Source organism: Aspergillus karnatakaensis, assembly GCF_047715665.1.
Source record: "Aspergillus karnatakaensis strain CBS 102800 unplaced genomic scaffold BJY04scaffold_86, whole genome shotgun sequence".
Taxonomy (NCBI): Eukaryota; Fungi; Ascomycota; class Eurotiomycetes; order Eurotiales; family Aspergillaceae; genus Aspergillus; species Aspergillus karnatakaensis.
In genome coordinates, this window is record NW_027395798.1 from 25,342 (window position 1) to 48,210 (window position 22,869).

General features: G+C 53.6%; 9 protein-coding genes across 9 annotated transcripts; 3 read left to right on the forward strand and 6 right to left on the reverse strand.

Annotated features, from left to right (window-relative positions):
- Positions 1 to 309: 309 nt before the first annotated feature.
- BJY04DRAFT_202478 (uncharacterized protein) lies at positions 310 to 4,468 on the reverse strand. The gene is made up of 3 exons (XM_073713210.1): positions 4,131 to 4,468; positions 1,369 to 4,076; positions 310 to 1,321 (listed from the first exon to the last, which is right to left on the reverse strand). Exons 1-3 carry the CDS (start codon positions 4,182 to 4,184, stop codon positions 577 to 579), a joined length of 3,507 nt encoding a protein of 1,168 aa, XP_073565050.1. The 5' UTR covers positions 4,185 to 4,468; the 3' UTR covers positions 310 to 576.
- Positions 4,469 to 6,172: 1,704 nt separating this feature from the next.
- BJY04DRAFT_166891 (Zn(II)2Cys6 transcription factor domain-containing protein) lies at positions 6,173 to 7,684 on the forward strand. The gene has a single exon (XM_073709141.1). It carries the CDS (start codon positions 6,372 to 6,374, stop codon positions 7,557 to 7,559), a length of 1,188 nt encoding a protein of 395 aa, XP_073565051.1. The 5' UTR covers positions 6,173 to 6,371; the 3' UTR covers positions 7,560 to 7,684.
- Positions 7,664 to 8,193, reverse strand: BJY04DRAFT_202480 (uncharacterized protein). The gene has a single exon (XM_073713211.1). The coding sequence runs from the start codon at positions 8,051 to 8,053 to the stop codon at positions 7,754 to 7,756; it is 300 nt and encodes a 99-aa protein (XP_073565052.1). The 5' UTR covers positions 8,054 to 8,193; the 3' UTR covers positions 7,664 to 7,753.
- A 987-nt stretch (positions 8,194 to 9,180) lies between these two features.
- Positions 9,181 to 10,275, forward strand: BJY04DRAFT_211446 (uncharacterized protein; the record flags this gene model as incomplete). The annotated part of the gene is made up of 3 exons (XM_073714404.1): positions 9,181 to 9,618; positions 9,664 to 9,933; positions 9,982 to 10,275. 3 exons carry the CDS (start codon positions 9,181 to 9,183, stop codon positions 10,273 to 10,275), a joined length of 1,002 nt encoding a protein of 333 aa, XP_073565053.1.
- Positions 10,276 to 10,378: 103 nt separating this feature from the next.
- On the reverse strand, positions 10,379 to 12,838 carry BJY04DRAFT_211447 (beta-glucosidase; the record flags this gene model as incomplete). The annotated part of the gene is made up of 6 exons (XM_073714405.1): positions 10,379 to 10,785; positions 10,863 to 11,269; positions 11,318 to 11,469; positions 11,512 to 11,937; positions 11,983 to 12,276; positions 12,335 to 12,838. 6 exons carry the CDS (start codon positions 12,836 to 12,838, stop codon positions 10,379 to 10,381), a joined length of 2,190 nt encoding a protein of 729 aa, XP_073565054.1.
- A 945-nt stretch (positions 12,839 to 13,783) lies between these two features.
- BJY04DRAFT_211448 (putative general amidase) lies at positions 13,784 to 15,525 on the reverse strand (the record flags this gene model as incomplete). The annotated part of the gene is made up of 3 exons (XM_073714406.1): positions 13,784 to 13,902; positions 13,945 to 14,029; positions 14,110 to 15,525. The coding sequence occupies 3 exons, from the start codon at positions 15,523 to 15,525 to the stop codon at positions 13,784 to 13,786; spliced, it is 1,620 nt and encodes a 539-aa protein (XP_073565055.1).
- Positions 15,526 to 17,266: 1,741 nt separating this feature from the next.
- BJY04DRAFT_224210 (putative C2H2 finger domain protein) lies at positions 17,267 to 18,397 on the forward strand (the record flags this gene model as incomplete). Its single annotated transcript, XM_073717889.1, has 1 exon — positions 17,267 to 18,397. One exon carries the CDS (start codon positions 17,267 to 17,269, stop codon positions 18,395 to 18,397), a length of 1,131 nt encoding a protein of 376 aa, XP_073565056.1.
- Positions 18,398 to 19,409: 1,012 nt separating this feature from the next.
- Positions 19,410 to 20,456, reverse strand: BJY04DRAFT_224211 (sterol desaturase family protein; the record flags this gene model as incomplete). The annotated part of the gene is made up of 1 exon (XM_073717890.1): positions 19,410 to 20,456. The coding sequence occupies one exon, from the start codon at positions 20,454 to 20,456 to the stop codon at positions 19,410 to 19,412; it is 1,047 nt and encodes a 348-aa protein (XP_073565057.1).
- Positions 20,457 to 21,881: 1,425 nt separating this feature from the next.
- Positions 21,882 to 22,865, reverse strand: BJY04DRAFT_166929 (MscL family protein). Its single transcript, XM_073709142.1, has 3 exons — positions 22,536 to 22,865; positions 22,276 to 22,476; positions 21,882 to 22,205 (listed from the first exon to the last, which is right to left on the reverse strand). The coding sequence occupies exons 1-3, from the start codon at positions 22,670 to 22,672 to the stop codon at positions 21,989 to 21,991; spliced, it is 555 nt and encodes a 184-aa protein (XP_073565058.1). The 5' UTR covers positions 22,673 to 22,865; the 3' UTR covers positions 21,882 to 21,988.
- Between the last annotated feature and the right edge of the window lie 4 nt (positions 22,866 to 22,869).

Here is a 22,869-nt window from a genome sequence, read left to right on the forward strand (position 1 = left end):
CAGCTTCTTCCACACTCCCAACAAGGGAAACATCAATCAGCCTCTGCTTGAGGATTACGTAGCTATACCGGCTATGAAGTTCCATACGGGCCTCCCATCCTGTGAAGTATGTGAACTTGGAAGAAAAAGAAAGTAAGAAAGTATTTCGACCTCGTCAGAAGAACCTATACCGTTGTCAAGGTCCGAGATCGATCCAGAGTTGATCAAGTACTCGACTTCGAATCTACCACATCACCATACAACCCTGCAACCGGACCGTGTAGAATCTGCTAGTTAGATGGCATCTATCTGGGTATGCATTCTTCTCGAGTCGTGGAAAGTCAACTGAAATGAAATATATACCGAGTCAATCCTATATACGTTCGCTAAACCACAATTATAAACAAGTAGGCAATCTATCCAGTGTGTCCGTTCCGAGTCGGAGAGGCGTGTCGCGATATATACAGATAATGAAAACGCCAGTCTCCAATATTAAGCAGAGCAGATCATCACATATCCGCAGGCAAGCATGCAGCCAGAAACCATACCCAGCCCCTCAATAACCAACAAAGTAAGGAAAAGAGAACCACAATTCAGTTAGACGGTAAACTTCCCGTTCAGCCGCATATCCGAGATCTTGGGCTGGCGCTCGTCCGCCTTCTCTGCATCTGCGGCGAAGCCACCGGGACTGGCCGGTTCGTTCTCGCTATCCTCGTTGTCATTCTCATCATCGGCCTCGGCCTTCTTCCTCCGGAAGAGATTCTTAATACTGCGTCCAAACCGATGCATCGCACGGCTGGTAGGCCGGTAAACAAGGACCACCGGCCTGCCCACAAACGTCGCAATAGCGTGGAACCAGGCATCCGGGAAACACCGCACGACAACCGCCCACGGCAGCGAAAGCGCAGCAACACAAATCGAAATCGCCCATTGCTCATCGTGGATGCGCACGATGCTAAATGCCGCGCCGCCGAAGAAAGCAATTACTATTTGACAGCCTACCATAATGCAATTTATGATTATGAAGAACCAGTTGCGGTGCAGGCCGACAAAGATGTTGAATTTGTTGTCTAGCCGCCGGTTGTTGAATTCGTTGAAGATCTGCATCCACACGAAGGTGTTGAAGACGATCGACCGTCTGATGTCCTCGGGGTAGTCGAGGAAGCCTTCTGTCGGGCCGAAGTGCAGGATGAGCGTTACCGTTAGTTGGAAGAGGGATTGGCCGATGATCATCTTCCACATTGTTGTTGAGATGAGGGGCGCGCCGCCTTTGACGGGTTTGCGGTCGAGGATTTCTTCGGTTGGGGGGTCGGTTGCGAGGGCTAAAGCCGCGAGGGAGTCCCTATTTTGTCAGATTGATTGGTTGGAGGGGATAATCGGGGGACTTACATGATGAGGTTGATCCAGAGGAGTTGCACGGCTGTCAGCACGGAGCGCATCTCGTCGTCTTCGACCGAGGAGATGAAGGTGAGGAGCACGGCGGTGATGTTGACGGTGATCTGGAACTGGAGGAACTTGCGGACGGCGTCGTTGACTGCTCGTCCCCACATCAGGGCTGTCAGGATGCTGGAGAAGTTGTCGTCCATCAGCACGATGGCAGACGCCTCCTTGGCCACCTCGGTGCCGGCAATGCCCATTGAGAAACCGATGTTGGCGGCCTTGAGAGCAGGACCGTCGTTTGTGCCGTCTCCTGTCACAGCCACAATTTCGCCCATTGCACGTAGTCGGGTGACAAGAATCCGCTTGTCCTCCGGGGAAGAACGAGCAAGCACTTGCAGACGAGGTAGAACTTCATCGAACTCTGGTTCAGAAAGGGTACGGAATTTAGGGCCCTCCATAACAATGCCGTCGGTGTAGATTCCACAGTCAGTCGCGATAGCTTTGGCAGTGACCATGTTATCACCGGTGACCATGCGAACAATCACTCCAGCATGATGGCATTTGGCCACTGCCTCTGGGACACCAGGACGGATCGGATCTTGGATACCAACAACACCAAGGAAGACCATGTCTTGCAGCAGTAGACCGAGATCAGCTTCGCTGGGATCGTCAGGGTTCAAGGCCTGCTTGGGCGGCCACTCGGCGAACTCGCGAGAGACCAGAGCAATCGTACGGAGAGACTGCTTCGCGTAGTCCATAATCACCTGTTCCAGTCTTTCGCGCTCATTCGATCCGATTTCAACCTGCCCAGTCGGCATGGCAAGATGAGTGCTGTACTCAAGGAGAATCTCCGAAGCACCCTTGACCAGAAACCGATGGGTACCGTTAGCCAGTTTGATGACAACACCCATGCATTTGCGGCCCGAGTCGAATGGCATCAGCTGGACAACAGTAGCGTTGGCGCGCTCCTCCGCCAGGGAGCCCATTCCAAGAACATCCCGGGCAAACCCTAACAGCGCAGTCTCGGTCTTCGACCCAACAAAGCCTGGCACACCGTTGTCTTCACCTTCAAAAGCGGTCGAGTTGATCGCGACCGATTCAATAATGACACGCTTCTGTTCCGGAGAGAGAGAGCTGGCGAAAGCGGCCGAGCGTCGCTCTTGGCCGGTCTGGTTCTTGTCGTCGAATGCGTCGTCGCCAAAGGTGCCGGTCACCACTGTCATTTTGTTTGTGGTTAATGTACCAGTCTTATCGGAGCAAACTGTTGTCGCGTTTCCCATGGTCTCGCAGGACTTCAACACTCGAACCAGGTTATTCAGTTTGACCATGCGGGTTGTGGCAAACGCCAGAGCGAGCGTGACGGCCAGCGGCAGACCTTCGGGAACAGCAACGACAATAACGGTGATGGCGACAATGAGGATGTCTGTGAACTGAGACGCCTTTTCAGTACCGGTGCGCGGGTTGCCGGAAAGACCTCCAAGGAAGCGGAACAGCAGGACGAAAAACAGCAATATAGCGGCAGAAGCACCTAACTTCGCAATAGCAGTCGCAAGTCGATCGAGCTTCTTCTGCAGCGGAGTCGCCTCCATGTCCTGTCGCATCGCCATGAGGATCTTGCCGTAGCTGGAGTTGACGCCAACAGATGTCACCAGGCAGGTTCCCACACCTTCCAGCACCTTGCTTCCAGAGATAATAAACGGATCCATGTCCTGTTGCTTTGTATGGCCTTGCTCGAGGAGACGGAGAACCTGCTCGCCGCTCGTCTTCTTGAGTGAATCTGATTCACCGGTGGCGGAGGATTCGTCGCATTTCACGTTATGTCCTTCGATGAAGATTCCATCCACCGGAACCAGGTCTCCGGGTTCCAAGTGCAGGATGTCACCAACCAGAACGTCGTGCACCGAGATCCTGACCGTCTTTCCAGATCGAATCACCGTCACCTCGCGGTCCTCCTTTTTCTTATTCAGCCTGACGAACGCGCGCTCCTTCTGCCAGTCGTTGAGCGATCCCACCATGACAACAATCACAATCGCAATGCAGATAGCACAACCCTCAACCCAGTCAATCGGCATCCCCGAACCCGGTTCATGTTCGACCCCAAACGTCTCGTACAATCCCAGAGCGAGCGAAATCGCCGCCGCAGCCGTCAGCAGAATCAAGACCTTGTCGTTGTACGCCATCCACATCAGCTTCCACAGCGGCGTCGCCTTCTTCTCCGGCAGGACATTCTGCTTGAACACGCGAATCCGATCATCAAATGCATCTCCACTTCCATTCCCACCCTTCCCATCCACCGCCGTCTCACCCGTGCTCAGCCCCGAGCTCAAATCCGTATGCAGCCCGCTCACCAACCCAGACAACCCGCCCAACGCAACAAACGCCGCCAACGATTTCGGATTGAGCAATTTATTCAGCTGGCCCGGCGAGTACGCAAACGGGTTATTGTCGACCTGGAAATCGGCCTCGGTGCCGGGATCCGGCCGCAGAGCCTCCTCCTGCTCGTCGGACGAAAAGACGCTCGGCGCTTGACTTGACGACAACTTCTCCTTTCCCTTTGGCACTTCTAGCCCTGTGCTGCTGGCCGCCATGGTGCTGCCGCTCATTGCGCGGTCCCGACCGGTGTATTCGCTGTCGATGGCGGTTAGGTTGCTCAGCGAGCGGTCCCGGGGGGTAGTGTCGAGGGAGCGGTTTCCATCGGGGTCCGACTGAGGAGCGTCCTATGTTGTTAATATCGGCAGAGAAATAAAAGTGAGACTGGGACTTGAACATACAGAAACATCGACGGTGATAGCGGGAAGTTCGAAGGACCCTTGCTGCGACGCCATCTCGATTAGTTAAAGGGCAGACTAGCCATGCGAGAGACAACAACAAAGGACGCTAGACGGCGCTGGAGCAGGAGAGTTTTATTTGATTGCTTGCTCGGTCGACAGCGAGGCTTGCACAGCCTCCTTGCCCATGTCGATGGCGGCAGAGCACCGTTGTGTAGCGGATCGGATTGGCTGGCCAAGACTGCTTCCAAGCGCCAAGGGCGGGCCTGGCTCCGCGCCTGCAGCTGGTTGAGCCAGGGTCTCGCCATTACGGAGTTCTTTACAGGTTTGACAAGAATGACTGCTCTCCTCCTGCACGGGGGGAGCATCTCCTAGACTCCTACAGTCTGCACAGGCGCAGCGGGATGCTCACGGCTGCTCTCCGCCCCGTTGTCTCGACAGACGGCTCGGCTGGGACCTCCAGGACCAGGCCATTCGAATCCGATGGTACAGTACAACTGCGGTCGCGTTGCCGGGGGATCGCTGCTCGATTGCGTGCGATTGGCTACAGCTTGGCCCGTATGCGCGAGCTCCGAAGCACATCAGGGTCCAAGAGGGAGCTCCAAGACCAAGTGTGTTGTCAGCCAAGCTGATGGGCTTCTTGTCGTGAGGAAAATTTTCTGGTCTTGTGTCCACTGCTGCGGAATCAAGATTCGACGCAGTACGTGTTTACGTATGGATGAATCTGTCTCTTTGTCCGACAATTCCTCAGGATCGCTGCTCTATCTAGGTAATTAAGGCCTAGCAAGCATTTTCCAAAAAGGGTCCGTTGTACGAGTTGAGGAGGTACTTTCTTGCCTGACGTCAAACCACGCCCATGCTACGCTTACGGTCCTTTTCTTCTTTCTGAAATATATCAGCAGTTACTCTAATCTTACCAAGAGCTTCCAAGTCCATTTGCAATGTGCTACTGATTCATCGCGATAAGATCCCCTCCACTCCAAGGCCAGTCAGGGTTCACTGCTCCGCCACCTTGATCTGCATTCTTCATCAACTGGCGCTGCCGTTAGTAGACCCTTCCCCGCACGCTGCAGGGTGATGGTACAGCTCAAGGGACAGGGTCTATGATTCCGCCTGTTAGAGTTGATCCTTCAATCCTTTGTGCAAGCCGGGGTAGGTTAGTGCGGGAGGGCTCCGTTCGAACTGGGAGTCTTAGACCGAATCTGAATGGATTTTCTAAGTTGTTGATGATTGTGCTAGGTCTGATTCAACAGAGCGTGTCTGAGTAGCTGTAGTCTGCGAGTCAAAGGCCTCATGTCGTGTGCACAACAAAGAACTATATTCAGAAAGAGATGACTGCATACTTGTGCTCTTCGCTTCTCTCGCAGGAGAGCTTCTAGTTATTACGACTCTACCCGTTCGAAGGAGATTCAGGCGAGGGGAGACGATTGAGTCTCCGCACTCTCGTAACCCCGACCATAGATACCAACCGCACTAAATGAGTAGATTCTTCTCGAACAGGGCCGTCCTCGCATAAGCGCCAGACTAGGCCAGCAAGCATGCCGAGTGCCGAGTCAAGTAGGAGCGATGGTGTGAGCAATCTAGACTGCCGTGCCACTCTGAGTTTGGAGCACGTTTCCTTTTATCTCACTTGGCGGCGAGAACATCGTACAGCTGATTCAGATGAGATCCAGCTTACAAACTCGCCACTCGCTCTGTCAGAGCAAAGTGGAAAGAAAACTAGGCGAGTAAGCCAACCCGAACGAAGCATTGAAGATACTCATCCCACAGCCTCATTTCCTCCATCTCCAACTACTTATCCGACAACGCGGAGTCTGTCCGCTGAATTTATACAATGCAGCCATTGATTTCCCCTCCATCAAGCCGATCTTTGACTGCATCGAGAACCGAAAAGGCTGGCTCAGGATAAGGACTGGTTGGGTGACGCGAGAGTTGGCACGGTGGCAGTGCAGGCGGGGCCACTCACGATTTCACTTTTCGGCGACCACATCCCAACAATCCAATAACATGCTAAAGCACCCCGTTGCCCCTGTCAGATCCAGAGGGCCAGAGTCTTGCTTGCGTGGTGACCTCCGACCTGATTGCTTGCTTATTTGCCTCGCGACTTTGTTCTGCGCCCGCCACGCTCGCCACCAGATGCGCAACCGCAGCCCTCGACCGTCAGTAAGCCAGCCTTGCTCTGCAAATACAGTACTCCGGGCAGATTTGGTGCGCCATGAATGAGAGGTCTGGAGAGCGATCGTCATGAATGTGCCTCGGACTGCGGAGGGCCAGAGCCAGCCTCAGACCGTGGAGACGGGATCTGGCCGGGGAAAGACAGTGACCTCGGCGTGTGAGCGCTGTCGAAGGAGGAAGATTCGATGCGACGGAGAGACACCGTGTGCGACCTGTCGGCGGTTTCGCATCAGCTGCGTGCGCATACAGAAGAACGACACCCACGCGCTGGAACAGCGAGTTCGGCAGCTCGAGGCGCAAATCGCCGAATTCACCGCGATATCAAACACACAGAGCCCCGAGTCGTCTTCAATCTCGACGCCGCAGATGCAGCCGCAGCCATGGCCGGATATTCGTCTCATCACCGATTTCGGCTCGCCCGCGCCGCCGGTTTTGGATCACTTCAGCCAGTTCCAGCCTAACCTGTCGCCGATCGAAATACCCAGCATCCAGGTGGTAGATTATGCGGACTCCATCTCGCCAGTCTCGCCGGTGTCAATGTCGCCGTCCCCGATGCTTCGGCCATTGGCACCGGTGCCGCCAAAACCGCAGGATATGGGGAATGGCCTGCGCCCTCCAAGCAGCGCTTCAGCAATTTCTCCCCCGATATCAGCCTGCCCGTCGCCAAACCCCTTAAACCCATACCTCTCTCCAAGAAGCGTACCCGGACCGTCAAGATCGCGCAGTTCATCAATCTCCTCATTAAACCTCGACCTCGACTGGTCCCCGCATTCAAGCGACATCCCGGTACCAACCATCGCCTCCCCCGACTTCGACCCCGGCCTCTTCGACATGTTCCCTCCCTCCGAAACAGAAACACCCTGGACGCCAACACGATTCGAGTCGGAAACCCTGCTTGACAAATTCTTCGACCGCACCCAGTCCGCTCGACACCAGCTACCCCGGTACCCGCTCGACCGGACCCGGCTGTTCGAGTTCCTCGACATCATCCACCACACGCAGATCTCACCGGGTGGCCACGGGCTAGTGTGCTCACTCCAGATGGCGCGCTTCCACGTCTACATGGCGATGGCGATCGGACTACGGATGGAGCCCGAGGGCCGGAGTACAACGCTGCTCATGCTGCAGAACTGCTACCGGCTGGCGATAGAGGAGGTGCGCGCGCCGTGGTTCTGGAGTCAGGCGTTTGCGGCGGAGGCGGCGGTGCTGGTTATGCTGTTTGCGCAGGTCAGTGCGCAGCTGCCGGTCTTGGGGTGATCTGGAGTATATTGTCGGATATTGGAGAGGACATGTATATAGATGGCCGCCAAAAGCTGGCAGTGTAGATGATGTTATGCTTATGATAGTTATGATACCACTTTGTTTGCGAGAATTTTATATGGTCCTTCTTTGCGTGATGTAGGTAGGATCGGGCTGTGGGAGCTGACTATTTGCCCTACAAAGCCGGTCCGCTACTCGGCCGCCGACTTTCGGGGAAGAACGAATGGTGTTTCTGCAAGCACAGCCGAACACTTCAGAGAAGAGAAAGGTGCAGGTAAAGGTTGGCTATTTCCGCTCTGATCGACCGTGGTGGAGAGATGCGAATGCTGGCTCGGCGGGCGACTTCGGATGGAAGAAACATGAGACAGGAAGGGGCAGCCGTTTAGACTGACGATATAGGAAAGAGCGACTGTCGCACTTGCAATTGAAGGTACCGCGTTGAGGCTTTCTGAGGAAGGTCCAATGCGGGTCCTGCATACTGTGGCCAGCATAGAGGCTCACCCATAGATACTATCCACAGTATCTTCAGGTTCACACCGTATCACTCTGTTAAAATAGCTACATACGAATTAACACATCTTGAGCTGTTAGTCCCGTTCATGCCACCAGGACAGGCAGCGTTGCAGATTAAGACAAGAGGCTAGGTTAGTGGACCAGCAGAAATAGGCCTTCCGTAGATAAGTAGTCTCTGATCTTGATGCTAACAACTATTGGCGTATATCATGTTCTTTTGTCGTTTCCGAGGTTTATCAGATACAAGGAAACCTATAACTTGGAAAGTGAAACGGGAGATGGCACTCTTCCAGAAATTGTAACGAAGACTGAGCTGGGACATTTATATCAAGACATGCATGCCCTAGGATTCATAGTCTCACCAGCTGACGCCAAACATAGCCATATAGCTGTATTAGCCACAGTCTGCCCCCCACTTCCGTCCATCGACTCATGTTGAATATAGTGTTTGACGGCCAGAATCAGAACAGCTAAAGCTTCGGCAGCCTGCTTCATAGCCCCAACTGCAGTTACGGAAGCTGTCTACCAGTGTTCCGTTGTACCTTTCGACCGCTCAGATATACAGTCAGCCGAAGAGCTCTTTCTCTCATCGTTTAAAGTCCTTTGTATACTGGCCCAATATGGCTGCTGCGGGAGAGACTCTCTTGAACTGCTGGCGGCTCAGTGTAGATTCATTGGGCCCCCAGGACATACGATATCCCGGAAAAGGAACATTGGAAGTAGGACGAAGCTTTTCTCTGCTCCCTGATGCCTCAGTGATGATTTGACAATGTTGACCACCTTTGAGGCACTGGAGATTATTGCAATTGATTGGCGGCGCGCTGGTTGGGATTGATGGAGTCAGCAGCGCATGGCATCAAAGAGAACCAGGTCCATTGGCAGGTCGGATAGCTGCATTGGATACAACAAGAATGATTTGGTGCGTCATTGATCCCCAAGACAACGGCGTTTGAAAGGTTAAGATCGACATGGACGCCCGCATGTTGTGTCTCAATCCTCTTTGTAGCACATACTGGGAGCTAGCCTAAGCTAACAGAAGATCTGCAATAAAGAGCTGCTGTTCTCCTTTTTTTCTCTTCTCTCTCCTGCTTGGACTACCCTAATCATGTCCAACCAGAGCCTCAGCCCCGTCCTCATCACCGGCGGCAATGGCTTCATAGCCTACCATATCATCTCCAAGCTTCTCGCTGAAGACCCCGCCTGCACCATCCACTGCCTCGACATCAACACCACCAGGAACATCCACCCCTCTGACAATGTCACCTACCACCAGGCCGACATCTCCAACCTCGAAGACATCAAGCGCATCATGGCCGTCGCTCGCCCGACCACAATCTTCCACACTGCCTCCCCCGAGTTCTCCGACGCCCCCGAGGCATCCTACCACAATGTCATCGTCACCGGCACAGACCACCTCCTCACCACAGCCGTATCAATCGGCACCGTCAAAGCAATCATCAACACATCCACCTCCGGCGTCATCAACGACAACCACACCGACCTCATCAATGGCTCCGAGACCCTCCCGATCCTGCGCCCCCCGGTCTAAAAGCGCCTCTACTGCCTCGCCAAAGCCGACGCCGAGGAGGCAATCCAGGCCGCAAACCGCAAGACCGGCTTCCTCACCTGCTCCTTACGTCCCTGCCTCGCCTTTGGCGAGCGAGACGTAAACTCTATGGGGAAAATGGTGGCCGTCGCGTTAGCAGGCAGATCCAGATTCCAGATGGGCCCTGGGAAGAACGCATACGACTTTGTCTACGTCGGGAACCTGGCGGATGCGCACCTCCTTGCTGCGCATGCTTTAGTATCAGCAGTTTCCAATCCTCCTCTTCCTGCTGAGCAGCGGGTTGAAGGGCAGGTCTTTAATGTCACGAACGGGGAGCCCTGGCTGTTCTGAGACTTTCAGCGGGAGATCGCGAAGCAGCTGGGCCGGCCGGTGGCAGAGAAGGATATCGTGGTGATTCCGAAGTGGGTGGGGCTGGTAATGGGGTTTGTGAGTGAGTGGGTGGTCTGGGCGGTTAGTCGGGGGACGAGGGCGTCGAATTCAACCCGCGAGGGGATCCGGTTCAATACGCTGGAGAGAACGCTGGACGGGGAGAAGGCACGGCGTGTGTTGGGGTATCAGGCGAAGGTGGGCATGAGGGAGGGCATTGAACGGGGGGTTGCTTGGTTTAGGGAGAATCCCGATGCTATTCCATGAGCTGGTCGTGCTGTATTTCTGTTTCTGTATCTTCACGCAACTACAGAGAGCAACACGCCGATCTTGACGCCAGTGTCGCTAGATCAATCTACTTGAAACAGCCCTATACAGTGAAAACCCCCTTCAATCTGATATCGCGACTACTCGCCCCAACCAACACGCCAAACTCCCCAGCTGGAACAACCCACTTCTGCCTCTCCACATCCCAATAACTGACATCGCGTCTCCTTAGCTCAAAAGTAACACTCTCACTGCCACCTTTGTTCAGGTAAACCTTATCGAACCCCCTCAGCTGCTTCGGCGGCGTCGGGGGCGCCGAATCCGGGAATTTCAGATACAGCTGCGCGACTTCGGCGCCGGCTGCGTTCCCGGTGTTGGTGATTGTTGCGGTGATTGTGCCGATGGGTTCGAAGAGGTCGCTGGGTCCGCCGACGGTGGTCTCACCGGCTGTTGGGCCAGGGAGGACGGAGATAGATGTTGAGAGGGCATCGTAGGTGAACGTTGTGTATGCTGGTTACCTATTAGCCAGACTTCCCCCAGCAGCAGCATGAATAGCAGGGAAAGAGAAAAGGGGATAGAGAACATACAAAGTCCAAATCCAAACTCGAACCGCGGTTCAATCCCCGCGCGGTCGAAATGGCGATAGTCGATATACAGCCCCTCCGGGAAAGAATCAGTGAGCGCCGTTGTCCAGTCAGCGCCGTAATCCGCTTCGTTCTTGCCAATGGTATACGGCAACTTTCCACTCGGCGCGGTATCTCCGAAGAGAATGTCTGTTAGGGCGTGGCCGCTTTCCTGGCCTGGGAGGCCGGCCCAGACGAGGGCGATGACGTTGGGCTCGGCGAGGATGGTCTCGAGGGTGATGGGACCGACGCTGTGAACGACGACGATGGTGGGGGTGTTTGTGCGTGCGACGGCTTGCACGAGGGCGTTGCCGTTGTGCCAGGGGTCTAGGTCGTTGCGGTCGCCGGCGTGGTTTTCGACTGTTATATACCTGGTGGAGTTAGTCTTGTCAGGGTAAGAGAGAGCTGGAGCTGCGTACCCCTCTCCAGAGTCGGATGTTATGAACACGATAGCAGTCTCAGCAGACGCTGCTGCTTCTGCGCCCGCCGCAGGATTGTCGGTCGTGCTGGTGATAATGTTCGTAACGCCCGCGAGTCTCTCTTCGATGGCAGTAAGCGGCGCAACGAGATACTACCCAGTTAGCATGGTTTTAACCTCTCAAGAGATACATACCGGATACTCCGCCGTCCCACTCCCCCAGCCCTGCGCAAGCGTTCCCACATTACACCCCCGATCAGGACACGCATTCGCCCCGTCCGGATTCACAATCGCGTCCGAGCCGATAACCGCAAGACTCCCTGGCTGGCCTAGCGGTAAGCTGTGGTTGGAATTCTTCAGCAAAACAATCGAGTCCCTGGCAATCCGGCGCGCGAGATCTCCATGCTCCGGCGTGGTGACATTCACCGACGCAGCGCCGCCATCCCAGCTGCTGAAAGCGACAGGCGGAAAGTCCTTGTCCTGGCCGAGGAGGTACCACGCTGCCAGGATACGGAGGACCATGTCGTCGAGCCGCGAGAGCGGGACGCTGCCGTTGTCGATGGCTGCCGCTAGGTTCTCGCCCCAGTAGATGCTCCCGGGGGGTGTAGCAAAGTCGCTTCCCTGGAAGAGTTAGTCTGATTCAGTCTACTACAGAGACTAGCATACCGGCATGGTCATGTCAAGTCCTGTATTCGCGCTCTCAACGGTGCTATGCTGCGCGTTCCAGTCGGACAGAACATGCCCGCGGAACCCTAACTCGCCTTTCAATAGGCCATTCAGCAGCTCGTCGTTCTCACACGCCCACGTTCCGTTGACTTTGTTGTACGAGCACATGACAGAGGCAACATCCGCCTTGACAGCATCATAAAACGGCCAGAGGTACAACTCGTGCATCGTGCGATCATCAGCAACAGAGCTGATCGTTTCGCGATTATGCTCTTGCTCGTTGAGGATAAAGTGCTACCATCATCAGCCCACCTTCCTCCATTCGCTCATTAGAGAGAGAGAAGAGAAATACCTTAGCACAAGCCTGCACTCCACTCCCCTGCAACCCCGTCACCGTCTCCGCCGTCGCAACACCCATAAGGTACGGGTCATTCGAGAACCCCTCCCAATTCCTCCCGGCAGACGGAATCTTGCCTAGTGCACCTAGCGCGGGACCCAATTGCACATTCACGCCTAACCCCCTACTCTCCCGCCCCATTGCGGCCCCGCGCTGCTGGATGAGCTCCCGATCCCAGGTGGCGCCGGCGTTGATTCCAGCGGGAAAGACGGTGACGGGGTTTGCGAAGCGGATGCTCAATGGTCCATCTTGCAGGCAGAGGGAGGGGTAGGGGATTGAGGTGGGGGCGTATGTGTTGCCGACGCAAGGGCCGGCCATCCAGGTGACGCCGGTGACGAGGCCGATTTTTTCGGAGCGGGAGAGCTGCGAGAGGGAGGTGTGGGCTTGGGTGTAGGCTTCGTCCCAGGTTGTTACCTGGGCTGTTGCGGTAGCCGCTAGGGCTAGGAGAGGTAGGCGCATGTTGGTGGTGGCTCTACGAGAGAATTGTCGAGAGGACGGTAGAGAAGAGGATCCAGAGTCCAGCGGAATGGGATCCGATTTCTTTGTTTCTTTTCTTTTCCAAGAGTGGGCGATCAGTGCCTTTTTAACCACGGTGACGAGAGCAGGGCAGCCACGACGGAAAAATGAGCAATCACTACCTTGTTCGTTACAGTAATAGTGACCTGCCCGCCTCGAAAGCAAACATCCAAGCCCAGCAGACCAGGTCCAGGCACGCAACCTACCATCTCCCCTCATCTCCACCCCAGCCGGCTGCAAATCCAACCACCCTATAACCAAACCCGCCCCTCTTGGCCGTCATTGTCACCTCACATCTGTCCAGCCAGGGTACTCTACCAAAGCGGGCAGAGCCCTAATTGGCCCGACGTACAGGAGATCAAGAAACGCCGGCTTTGAAGAGCTGGCTTGGGCTGGTTACCCCGCGGTGGCATCGCTGTTTGGGGCTGCCCTCCGCCTTGGCTGTAGATCGCCTAGTCGATCTGTAAGTTACTCCGGCGGAGTTACTACGACCCAAGACTACTTGGAGTTTGGAGAGGAGAGGAGAAATAAGAGAGCTGGCTGGGCAGCAAGGTACAGTAAGTGCTGGGACTGAAAAGGGGGAGTTGATTGTGTTTCCACTTGTGCCTCCCCTTGCATAGGTAAAAAGCAAGTCCAGCGGATTAGTGAATTGTGGCTTTGTCCTACCTCACTTCCTAATTTATTGGAGCTGGAGAGGCTTGCCAGCGTCTACAATTGTGGTCTTTAGGGATTGAAGTCGCAAATAATGTTGTTTGTAGAGTTGATTGTTTCTTCAGCTGCCGCCAAACCAGCTATCCCAAGAATTGGACCACCCGACCAAGCTGCCATGGCACTACCTCACTCGCTAGGAAACTATACCAAATCCTGGTATACTACTCTTGCAGGTCCTCAACTACTCCGCAAAACCCCCTCAATAACCTTCGCATGCTGAATCAAAACCTCATCCTTCAACCGCCTCCCCACAATCTGCACATGACACGGCGCCCCCTCGATGGGTTTCGGGTCATCTACTCCGTTAGCATCCCATCACCAAGCGGACAAAAACATACACTTCGGGCTATACAGCACATCACGCACAAACTCTTTATCAGCCTCCTCATTCGCATGACCAAAGGGGATGACCACCGCCGGATACTATATCAGCTGTCAGTACCCTAACCACTCCCTCCACACTTCCAGAAAGGAAACAATGAAACGGGAAGAAGAAAACACACATCAACCATATTCCAAATCACTGTATAGATATTCCTCCCAAAGGAATCATTCGGCGGCGCACAGCTCTGGTACGCCGGTGCCAGAATCACATCTACACCACTATCTACCCAAACACCCCTCATCCTCGCAGCAACCTTTGCCTTCTCGATATTCATCTCATACAACTGCCTCAACGTCGGTTCGGGATCTGGATTGTCCAAGTCGGTGTTATACACCTCGCTCAGCGACGGGATAAACGGCTCGTTGCCGGCAAGGACATTCCTCAGCGGTGTTCTGTCCGGATCCATGTTGAAGAAGCGGAAGGCGAGGGTGCATGCGTCCCATAGGGACGGAATCTGACTATTCGAGAGAGGGACGAGTGTATGACCGGCTGCTGCAAGCTTCTCTGCTGCTGCTGCCAGCGTGCGCGCCATGCACGGGTGCAGTGGGAGGTGTGGATCTTCAGGGAGGATGGCGATGGTGAGTGGGTTTTCTAACCTTGGTGGAGGCTGATAAGGAAAACCCAAAGAGTTATCGTCGAGATTCTCTGGATGCGCCGAGACGACGGTTTTGAAGTATAGCTCTGCGTCGCGGACGGAGGTGCATAGCGGGCCTGTTGACACGGCGATGCCTCCTGCCAGCCCAATCCGTCCGGGTGGTGTTTGTCCTGCGAATGGGAGGCGGCCGACGCTGGGCTTGAAGCCGGCAATCCCGCAGCAGAGGGCGGGAATGCGCAGGGAGCCGCCGACGTCGGTGCCTGCGCCGAGGATGGAGCCGCGCAGGGCGATGAGGGCGCCTTCGCCGCCGCAGCTGCCGCCTGCGGTGAGGCTTGCGGAGTAGGGGTTGCGGGTGCGGCCGAAGACGTTGGTGTGGGAGTCGGCGGCCATCATGGTTTGGGGGAGGTGGGTTTTGACGTAGAGGATTGCGCCGGCAGACAACAAGATGTCAACCATCGGGCTGTTAAACGTGGGAGGCGGATGGTTGAGGAAGGAGACATAGCCAAGGGTTGATTGGATGCCTTTGACGTTGTATGAATCCTTCAGGCTGATGGGGATGCCATGCAGAGGGCCAACGAGTTTCCCGGTCTCCGCATACTGTCGATCTAGCTCTTTTGCGCGCTCGATTGCCCGATCGAAGAAGATCTCTGTCAGGCATCGTGTGAGTTGCTGGGCGATGGCAGCTCGCTTGCAAAAGGCTGTGGCGAGTTCAAACGCACTGAGCTCGCCGCTTCTCAGGCGACTGATTAAGGCTGTTGCATCGGAGGTTGCGGTGATATCAATCTCCCGATCAGTGAGGATTCCCGTTTGTCCGGGGATGTCAAGAATATTATCGACTGTATCAGCCTTTTCTAGTAACTCAGCCGAGATACGCCATTCGGAGGGAATCTTGCTGGAGAGTTCGTCTCGCTTGCGCTGCGCTTTTTCTTGCCAGGACATGTTAACAGTGTGAAGAAAGATGACGGCGGATACGAGATCCAGGGGCTGCGCTTACTTATATGGTACAATCTCGGCGAGTTATTGAAGTAACGCAGGCGCGGCAGAATACCAGCTGGGTCGTGCTGATCCTGCAGGTGAGACGCTCGCCGACCGATGGAACTATCTCGGAGACCGATCTTGCTGGCTTCAGAGAGGCAGCTGCCGCCTTTTCATCATGAGTCGGTGGCTGAAGGCGGTTTCAAGAACAACTGTAGGGCGTCCAGCATCATGTTCTGGGCCCAACAGCAGTCCCTTCGATCATGACACTGACTATCTGGCGACACAAGCCAGATATTGGACATTACATGTAACCGCTTATTGGAATGCGGTGAATTCCGATAAAGAACAGCGGGACAGGCTCCCCAAATGCGCGAATGAGCGGTATACAGTTAATCGCCGGCAAGATTCTATAGCAAGGGACACCACTGAGGAATAATTGATGTCATTGAGTTAGAACTCTGATGTTTATGAAGGACTCGGTCGTCCGTATTGTATCTTGTCGTTCGCATCACTCTTACAGCGCAGAGGGAAGACTTGAGACGGTAGCTAAGAGTAGTGATGAACTAAGTAAGAGTAGTGATTCGCTATCAGTGTCCTGGGCGTCCAGGTATAAGTTACACGCGCTCAACAGCTGATGATCTTAATGGCCAAGAAATCTGGAGTCGGAAGCTGAACAAGTATCGCATACCCACCGGGCTACTACATGATAGTGAGGTAGACAAAGCTGCATTCGTCTCTGTGTAGAGCCGTGCGGTTACGGAATGAGGAGATAGTAGGGCTGCTTGCAAGGGGAGGCACTCACTGATGCCCCGACGAGTTTATGGTTCGAACAAGAATGTTGAACTCAGTGCAGTGGGGCAGTTCAGCTTATCCACTGCGACAGGTACGGTACAGCTAAGCTCGATTAATTAATGTCACAAATCTAGGTTAGGAAATCACAGCAAGAGTATGTCGTTTCGAAAGCAGAGAAGGCAATTTCTCCAATGATGCTTAACTGGTCGTCGCAGTCTCGTTTGGGTTAGATATCTTCCACATTGAATTTGTCCTATTCTACCATAGACAGAGCCCCCTTGCCAATGCTTCTTCGAAACTGACCAACGTTTTTTTTCTTGTATGTATATATTTTCTTTCAGCCAACAGTAATCTCGAATTGAGTCATCTATGTATAGTGTTGTTGCTGTTGTTGTACTCATACGCTAAACCCTCACACTCAACCAGCATATTTACCATAGTCCTCCACTCTATGCGGGGGCATCCCCGATGCAGTGGCTTGCAGTGGTGTGCAACTATTGCCATCCCTTGAGATCACTTCTACCTCTCTAGTCTTCAGTAACAGCTTTAATACTACGTTCTGGCCAGTCGATCCAACCATGGACCAACTGGTAGTTCCCGATTTGATTGAGTTCTTTAGTTTCTGTCTGCGGTGATGCATGCCGGAACTGACCCTTACAGAGAGGGTTACGAGCACTGTTACACTGGATTGCAAGCATCCAAGAAGAATGACCGGAATCAGGCTGGAATGGTGGATATGTAACTCTCGTAACGGCCTGGCTAGAACTGCCGGGGTCAGTTAGGAGGGTTTGGCCAAAGATAAGTAGGGTCTTAGCACCCTGATTGATGGCCCGGCGTGCCTTTTACTCGTGCTTTTTAGTCTCCAGGGGACCAAGATTGATATTGGGACAGTCAACATTCCACAATAATTATGAACTCTCCGAAGCTCTTCCCGTGCTGCGTCTGCACTAAGAAATTTCGAACATCTGAGGGAGCTCGTGCTCATCGCGCAGACCTTCATCCACTTCACTGTCCCGAGTGTTTAGAATGCTTCATCTCCCACGCCGCACGGAACAGTCACCAGCAAGCCGAACAGCATTTTCAATGCGCACGTTGTCATAGCGTGTCTACCAGGAGCGGTCCCGGAGGGGCCTCCCCCTTGCCCATTACCCGTGTTATTTCCCCGGCGAATGCCACAGTCGGTACCAGCCTCCAAAAGCAGAAAGTGACCCTCCCTTTCTGCTGCTCTCAATGTGCAAAACGCTTCGTCAACAATGCCGCCTTGTTGGACCACACTCGTGACAAGCACCTCGAACCGCAACGGAAGCTTTCCCCCAGATGCGAAGACTGTACTAAGGAATTCCGGACTGCAAAGGGTCTCGAGCAGCATGCCCAATCTACAGTCCACAAGCCACTAGCCAATTTGCAATGCGTGGATGGGACATGCCGTCTCACATTTAGCTCGCCTTCGGCTCTTATCCAACACCTAGAAGGCGGGAGCTGCCCATCTGGCTGGACAAGAGACAAGATCAATGCCATTGTGCATAAGTATGACAAGGACCGCATCCTGACAAGCCGCACAATCTCGTTGGCGACGGCATTTTCGAGTTTGACAGTCAGCACTTCGACGACTACCTTCTCCGACCTAGTCATTCTCACGCCTTCTGGGGGGAGCGATTTTGGGGAGTGGACTGATGTAGAAGAAGGACAGGATGAGGAGACAATGGAACGCTCTTTGATTCTCCCAACGGCCAATCCAATCTGCCCTCTCTGTCTCGGAAACGGCAAGAAACGAAGATTCGATAACCCCAGCGCATTGTATGCGCACCTGTCGTCTGCAGCTCATGCTGAGAAGTCCTTCAAGTGTCCCGTCACATTTGCAAACGGCAAGTCCAACTCGCCCGGCAAGCAGCGTAGATCGTTCACCACACTTAGTGGACTCACTCAGCATCTTGAAAGTGGACGATGCAAGGGAGGAACTTCAACCTTGTGGAAAACCTTGGAATATCTTCAGAACGATGTGCTTCAATTCGCATGGCCGGGAAAGTTCTTAAAGCATTGAATATCGCGCGTCTCTTTCCTGGCCTCTTGTTACGCAAAATGATGATTAGAGTACTATGCCAGAGTACTGCGCAAGTCATACTATTTACCTTACCAATCCTGACACTGTCAAGAGCGGAGAATATCACTTAGTAAGATGGAAAGCACTAGAGAAGATGATTACCGGTACTTGGGACACATCACAAAAGCGAAGTCGAGGTGGTTCGTTGCTGTCATAAGGAACAATGAAGTATTTTATTAGTAGATCCAGCAGACTTTAGCACCTTGAACAATGATACAACCTCAGAGAAACACTGTAAGGCGTGATAGTACACCTTCAGAGTCCCGGAGTGCACGAGCGTCGGAATTCAGGGGTCTACGTAGATTCGTGGCCATCAAATACCTAACTAGTGGCGTTACTGCAGATGTGCTCTGAAAATCGATATTGCCTTAGAATGTCTGGTAGAAAACACAGGATTTATAACGGCTATGGGAAGGACCTCATCCAGGTGGCGTGGGTGTTCTGTGAAGATTTTTCGGGTGGTGTTGGCTTACGATCCCATGAATATACAGGAGGCTCATTGCTCGATTTTCAGGACCGTAAACAATTAATATAATCCAACAGCTCTCGAGCCATCTCTCTAGGTCCTAAAGGAGGTCTACAAGAGACTTTGGAGGTGTATAGCTCCCTAATGAGGGCTTGCCCTCATGGTACTAGGGGAGAGCACCGTCCAGGCGGGTGTCCACAACAATCTGCCTGGTCAAATGAGAAACTGGTTCTAGAGGCCTCGGAAATGGAACAAAGCATTAAGGAACTCCAGAACATGAAAGCTTTTGAGGGGCGATTTTGGCGGGGAAAGAGCGCCGGCGGGGCCCACATAGCTACCCAAGTACCTCGCAACAACTTCCTAATCCAGATATCCACTAGGCCTCGGCGCAAGGCTCCTACTGACAGGCCACCGGGAACACAAATATACAAAACATTCATTCAATCATTCATTCAATCATGGGTATATACATACAAACAGACAAGTCTAAAACCAAGGCAGCGACACCGTATTCACATAATCGATATTCTCCCCCTGACACTCCACCCGCTCGCGACACGTCCCAAACACCCGATCCCACAGCCGCGTCTGCTTGCCGTAGTTGCCGCTCGTCTTCCACCCAAACCGGTGATGCAGGTCGTGGTCTTCAATAATCAGTTCCGCTTTGAAGAGCCGCAGCGCCCAGCTGAGTGTGTTTGGTGGGATTGCGACGACTCTCAGCCCGCTGTGGCCGGCTAACTCTGCCCACACAACATACATGTGGCAGATCCACCACTCATAAAAACCCATTGGGAGGCCGACAGCTTTCAAACTGAAGTATGTCATTAGTGGAATACCCGCGATGTCGAACAACTCCTGCTCCAGATCCGCATATAGCGTGAGGAGCGGGTTCGGGTGTTTGGTCAGGTGGTGGGTGCGGTGGTATTTCCAGAGCCCCCCAATCTCGTGCATCAGGCGGTGGTACCAGTAGAACCAAAAGTCAAGCACAATCCCGTAGAGGCCCATTTCCAGCGGGAGCCAGTACCAGCTGATTGACGACGGGGGCTGGCTGGTGCGGTAGGCGAGGAAGACGGTGAAGACGGGCCGGAAGGTCGAGGTGGAGATGAGGGAGCGGGCGACCTTTGCGACGCTGACGTCGGGGACGTCGTCGCGGGCGTGAGCGTCGCCGTCGAGGAAGCCGATTTGGTGCCCGAGGCGGCGCAGGATGTGCAGCTCGTGGATGGCGATGAGCTTGAAGGCGACGCTGTAGAAGAGGATGGCGCCGAGGGTGGTGAAGTTCTTGCCGGTGTACGCAGTGTACAGATGGTGGATGGCGAGGGGGATGACGGCGTGGGTGAGTACCCAGCGATGCTGCTGCCACTCTGGGAGATACGGGACCTTGTCGGTCTTGGGATGTACCGGAACCTCTTTCTCCAGCGAAGTGGGATAGATGTCGAGGATCTCATACAGCCAGTGATAGAAGCCCCACTGACTGCGGTCTGTTTTCCGCCAGGTCGACTTCATCGAGTCTTTGGGGTTGCGCTGGACGTTCATGTTGGCGGGTTGGCGTGGTTTGAGTGAAGGACATTGAGAATGGGCGCTGGAGATCTTTATTTATAGGCATGCCACTCGGCAGCAATTGATGCATGTGAAATTGAAAGAGTGGTTCTATCGCCAAATTGTGGGAACTAATTCATGAGCTAACCCCGCGGCTGCAGATCACTGTCGCAGAGCTCACTCCTTTCGTCCATCCCTCGCCACGATTCATACTTCTCTCGAGGGCGCCTTTTCAACTTCATAAGGACTCGATAATCCAGACCTGGGTCGATAATACTCGTTCCTACGCCCCCAACTCGCAGTACTCATCAAGTCGTTCGCTTGCTGCTCGTTCTGTCGACAAATTATATCAAACACAATTTTCTCCCTAACCCGGTATATACCGTCAGTCTCGGCTGAGCTCGAACACATGAAGACAAGTCCTCCTCGGCGTATCCGTGATATTTCTATCAGCCTGATCAACCCGACAGACAACAGTGTTGCCTAAAGAACACAAACCGAATCATAGACGATAGATTATGGCGTCGAGATGTCGACTAGTCTCGTGGCGATCTCCCGATGTTGAGTCGTTTGACGGCGCTAAGCTTCTGAGGAGAGCATTGCTAACGATGGATATAGCCACAGTCTCTGAACTTCTCAGTCTACTTTATAGCAAAGGAGACGATACTGTTTGTGGTGCTACAGTGATATCTCTGACAGCAGGATGAGTAGAGTCTATACACCATCGCCAGCTTCGTCGCTGTCGAACTTCTGTACTGGGTCTGTGGGAGCCTACGCCCGTCTCTGTTCTCAATGGTATCCTCAACTGTTGTTGGGTTCTGCTCAATACAGCTGCCTGTCCAGCAGGCGAAGCTCCCAGTGCGGCTGCATCAAGTGCTATAATAAGAGTTCTTGTGGACTGCACAATGTGATGTTTCTCGCAAATCATGTTTATTAGCAGTTACTGCCGGCAGCAGAGTATATAACTGCCTTACTGACCTGCTATATCCAGTTTCTGCGCAGCCATTAAGATCTTGCGCGGGTCACTCCTTCGCAGCGAGGTGGTAGCTGCTACCAGGCAACTGAATAGAGAACATCATACGATTTCTACATTCAAATGAATTCCAACATCCTTCACATGCATCATATTCCTCGGAAACGCTGTTGGCAAATGTCTGCCTCTGATCTTGGGCCGACTCGCGACGATTACCGCATTCAGACTAGCCCGTATCTCGATGGCGATGGATCGAAGAACATTCCAGTGGACACAGATCATCATGGCTCGATTCACATGTTCTTGTTATCTTTATTCATTAGTTCTGAAAGATGGGCTTGAGTGCGAACGCCACATTCTTCCAGCCACGGAGCCAGCCATGATTGTCGTTTCGTTTCAGATTCCGATGTGGCGAGCCTAGATACGGAGCATACATGCAAGCAGCTACCATTGCAGCATTCCAGAACAACGTTACAGAGTCCTATTATCAACCATCCTCCTTGCCTTGCCTTGACATACTCCTCCTCTCTTACACCCGCCTATACTCCTCTTTCCCCTACCCCGATCGCCTACCATCAACATCCTCCCGCCCATCCACCCAGCTCGAACAATTCACACACCGGCTCGCCTTCTCGCTAATCCACTTCCGGCAGTACCGACACTTGACCTGGCGCTTGATGATTTTGTCGCGCGAGAAGAACATATACACCTGCGCGAGCGCATACAGGGTGAGGCTGATGCCGAGGAAGTTGACGAGTGTTTCGAGGAAGAGGCTGGAATAGAGTAGTTAGTATAGTAGATCTTCTTTCCTCCGTGGGAAAGAATGGAAGCGAGAAGACAAACCCGTAACCCAGCACCAAGGCGCCGTCATCCCGCGCCTGGTGGATGGTATTGTACCCGTTTTCAATCTCATAATTCGGTCCCCTGCGGAGGACAGCAAACTTCTCGTCCATGTTCCGGTTCAAGAACGGGAGGAGCGAGATGAGCGGGAGGATGATGTCGGAGACGAAGGATTTCACGATAGAGGTGAAGGATTGGGCGATTCTAATGTTATCAGTTATATTTTAGGTAGTGTATTGTTGGACAATGGGAGATTCTTGTACATCAATCCGAGTGCGACTTCGAGGACATTGTCGCGGGCGGCAAAGTCGATGAAGCCGGCCCACGCGCGCGAGACGGTGGATTTTGCATTCTGGCCGAAGCGCATGGCGGGCTGGGTGCTTTCTTCGAGGCCGCGCATTGTGTGCTGTATGGATTCTGAATGATTTCGGAAGAGGTTAATATTGGGGGATTCATTCCGTCGAAAAAGAGAGGATGACGTCGGAGCGCCAGGATCGACACCACGTCACTTACAAATCTACAGGTTGCGGATTGTCACTAGGATGTAGATCTTGTCCATGAGTTATTGTATACACACAGGACACAAAGTCAAGTACC

Bases quoted from the DNA above. Each gene is read 5' to 3' on its own strand.
- BJY04DRAFT_202480 (XM_073713211.1), bottom strand. From the start codon at position 8,053: ATGCTGGCCACAGTATGCAGGACCCGCATTGGACCTTCCTCAGAAAGC.
- BJY04DRAFT_166929 (XM_073709142.1), bottom strand. From the start codon at position 22,672: ATGCGCGGCCTCGAAGAAAGCACCCAGCCCGCCATGCGCTTCGGCCAG. The intron at 22,477-22,535 runs GTACAAGAATCT...TGATAACATTAG, and splicing joins GAAGTCGCACTCGGATTGAT to AATCGCCCAATCCTTCACCT. The intron at 22,206-22,275 runs GTTTGTCTTCTC...ACTCTATTCCAG, and splicing joins GCCTTGGTGCTGGGTTACGG to CCTCTTCCTCGAAACACTCG.
- BJY04DRAFT_166891 (XM_073709141.1), top strand. From the start codon at position 6,372: ATGAATGTGCCTCGGACTGCGGAGGGCCAGAGCCAGCCTCAGACCGTG.
- BJY04DRAFT_202478 (XM_073713210.1), bottom strand. From the start codon at position 4,184: ATGGCGTCGCAGCAAGGGTCCTTCGAACTTCCCGCTATCACCGTCGAT. The intron at 4,077-4,130 runs GTATGTTCAAGT...TTAACAACATAG, and splicing joins CTATCACCGTCGATGTTTCT to GACGCTCCTCAGTCGGACCC. The intron at 1,322-1,368 runs GTAAGTCCCCCG...CTGACAAAATAG, and splicing joins CTCTGGATCAACCTCATCAT to GGACTCCCTCGCGGCTTTAG.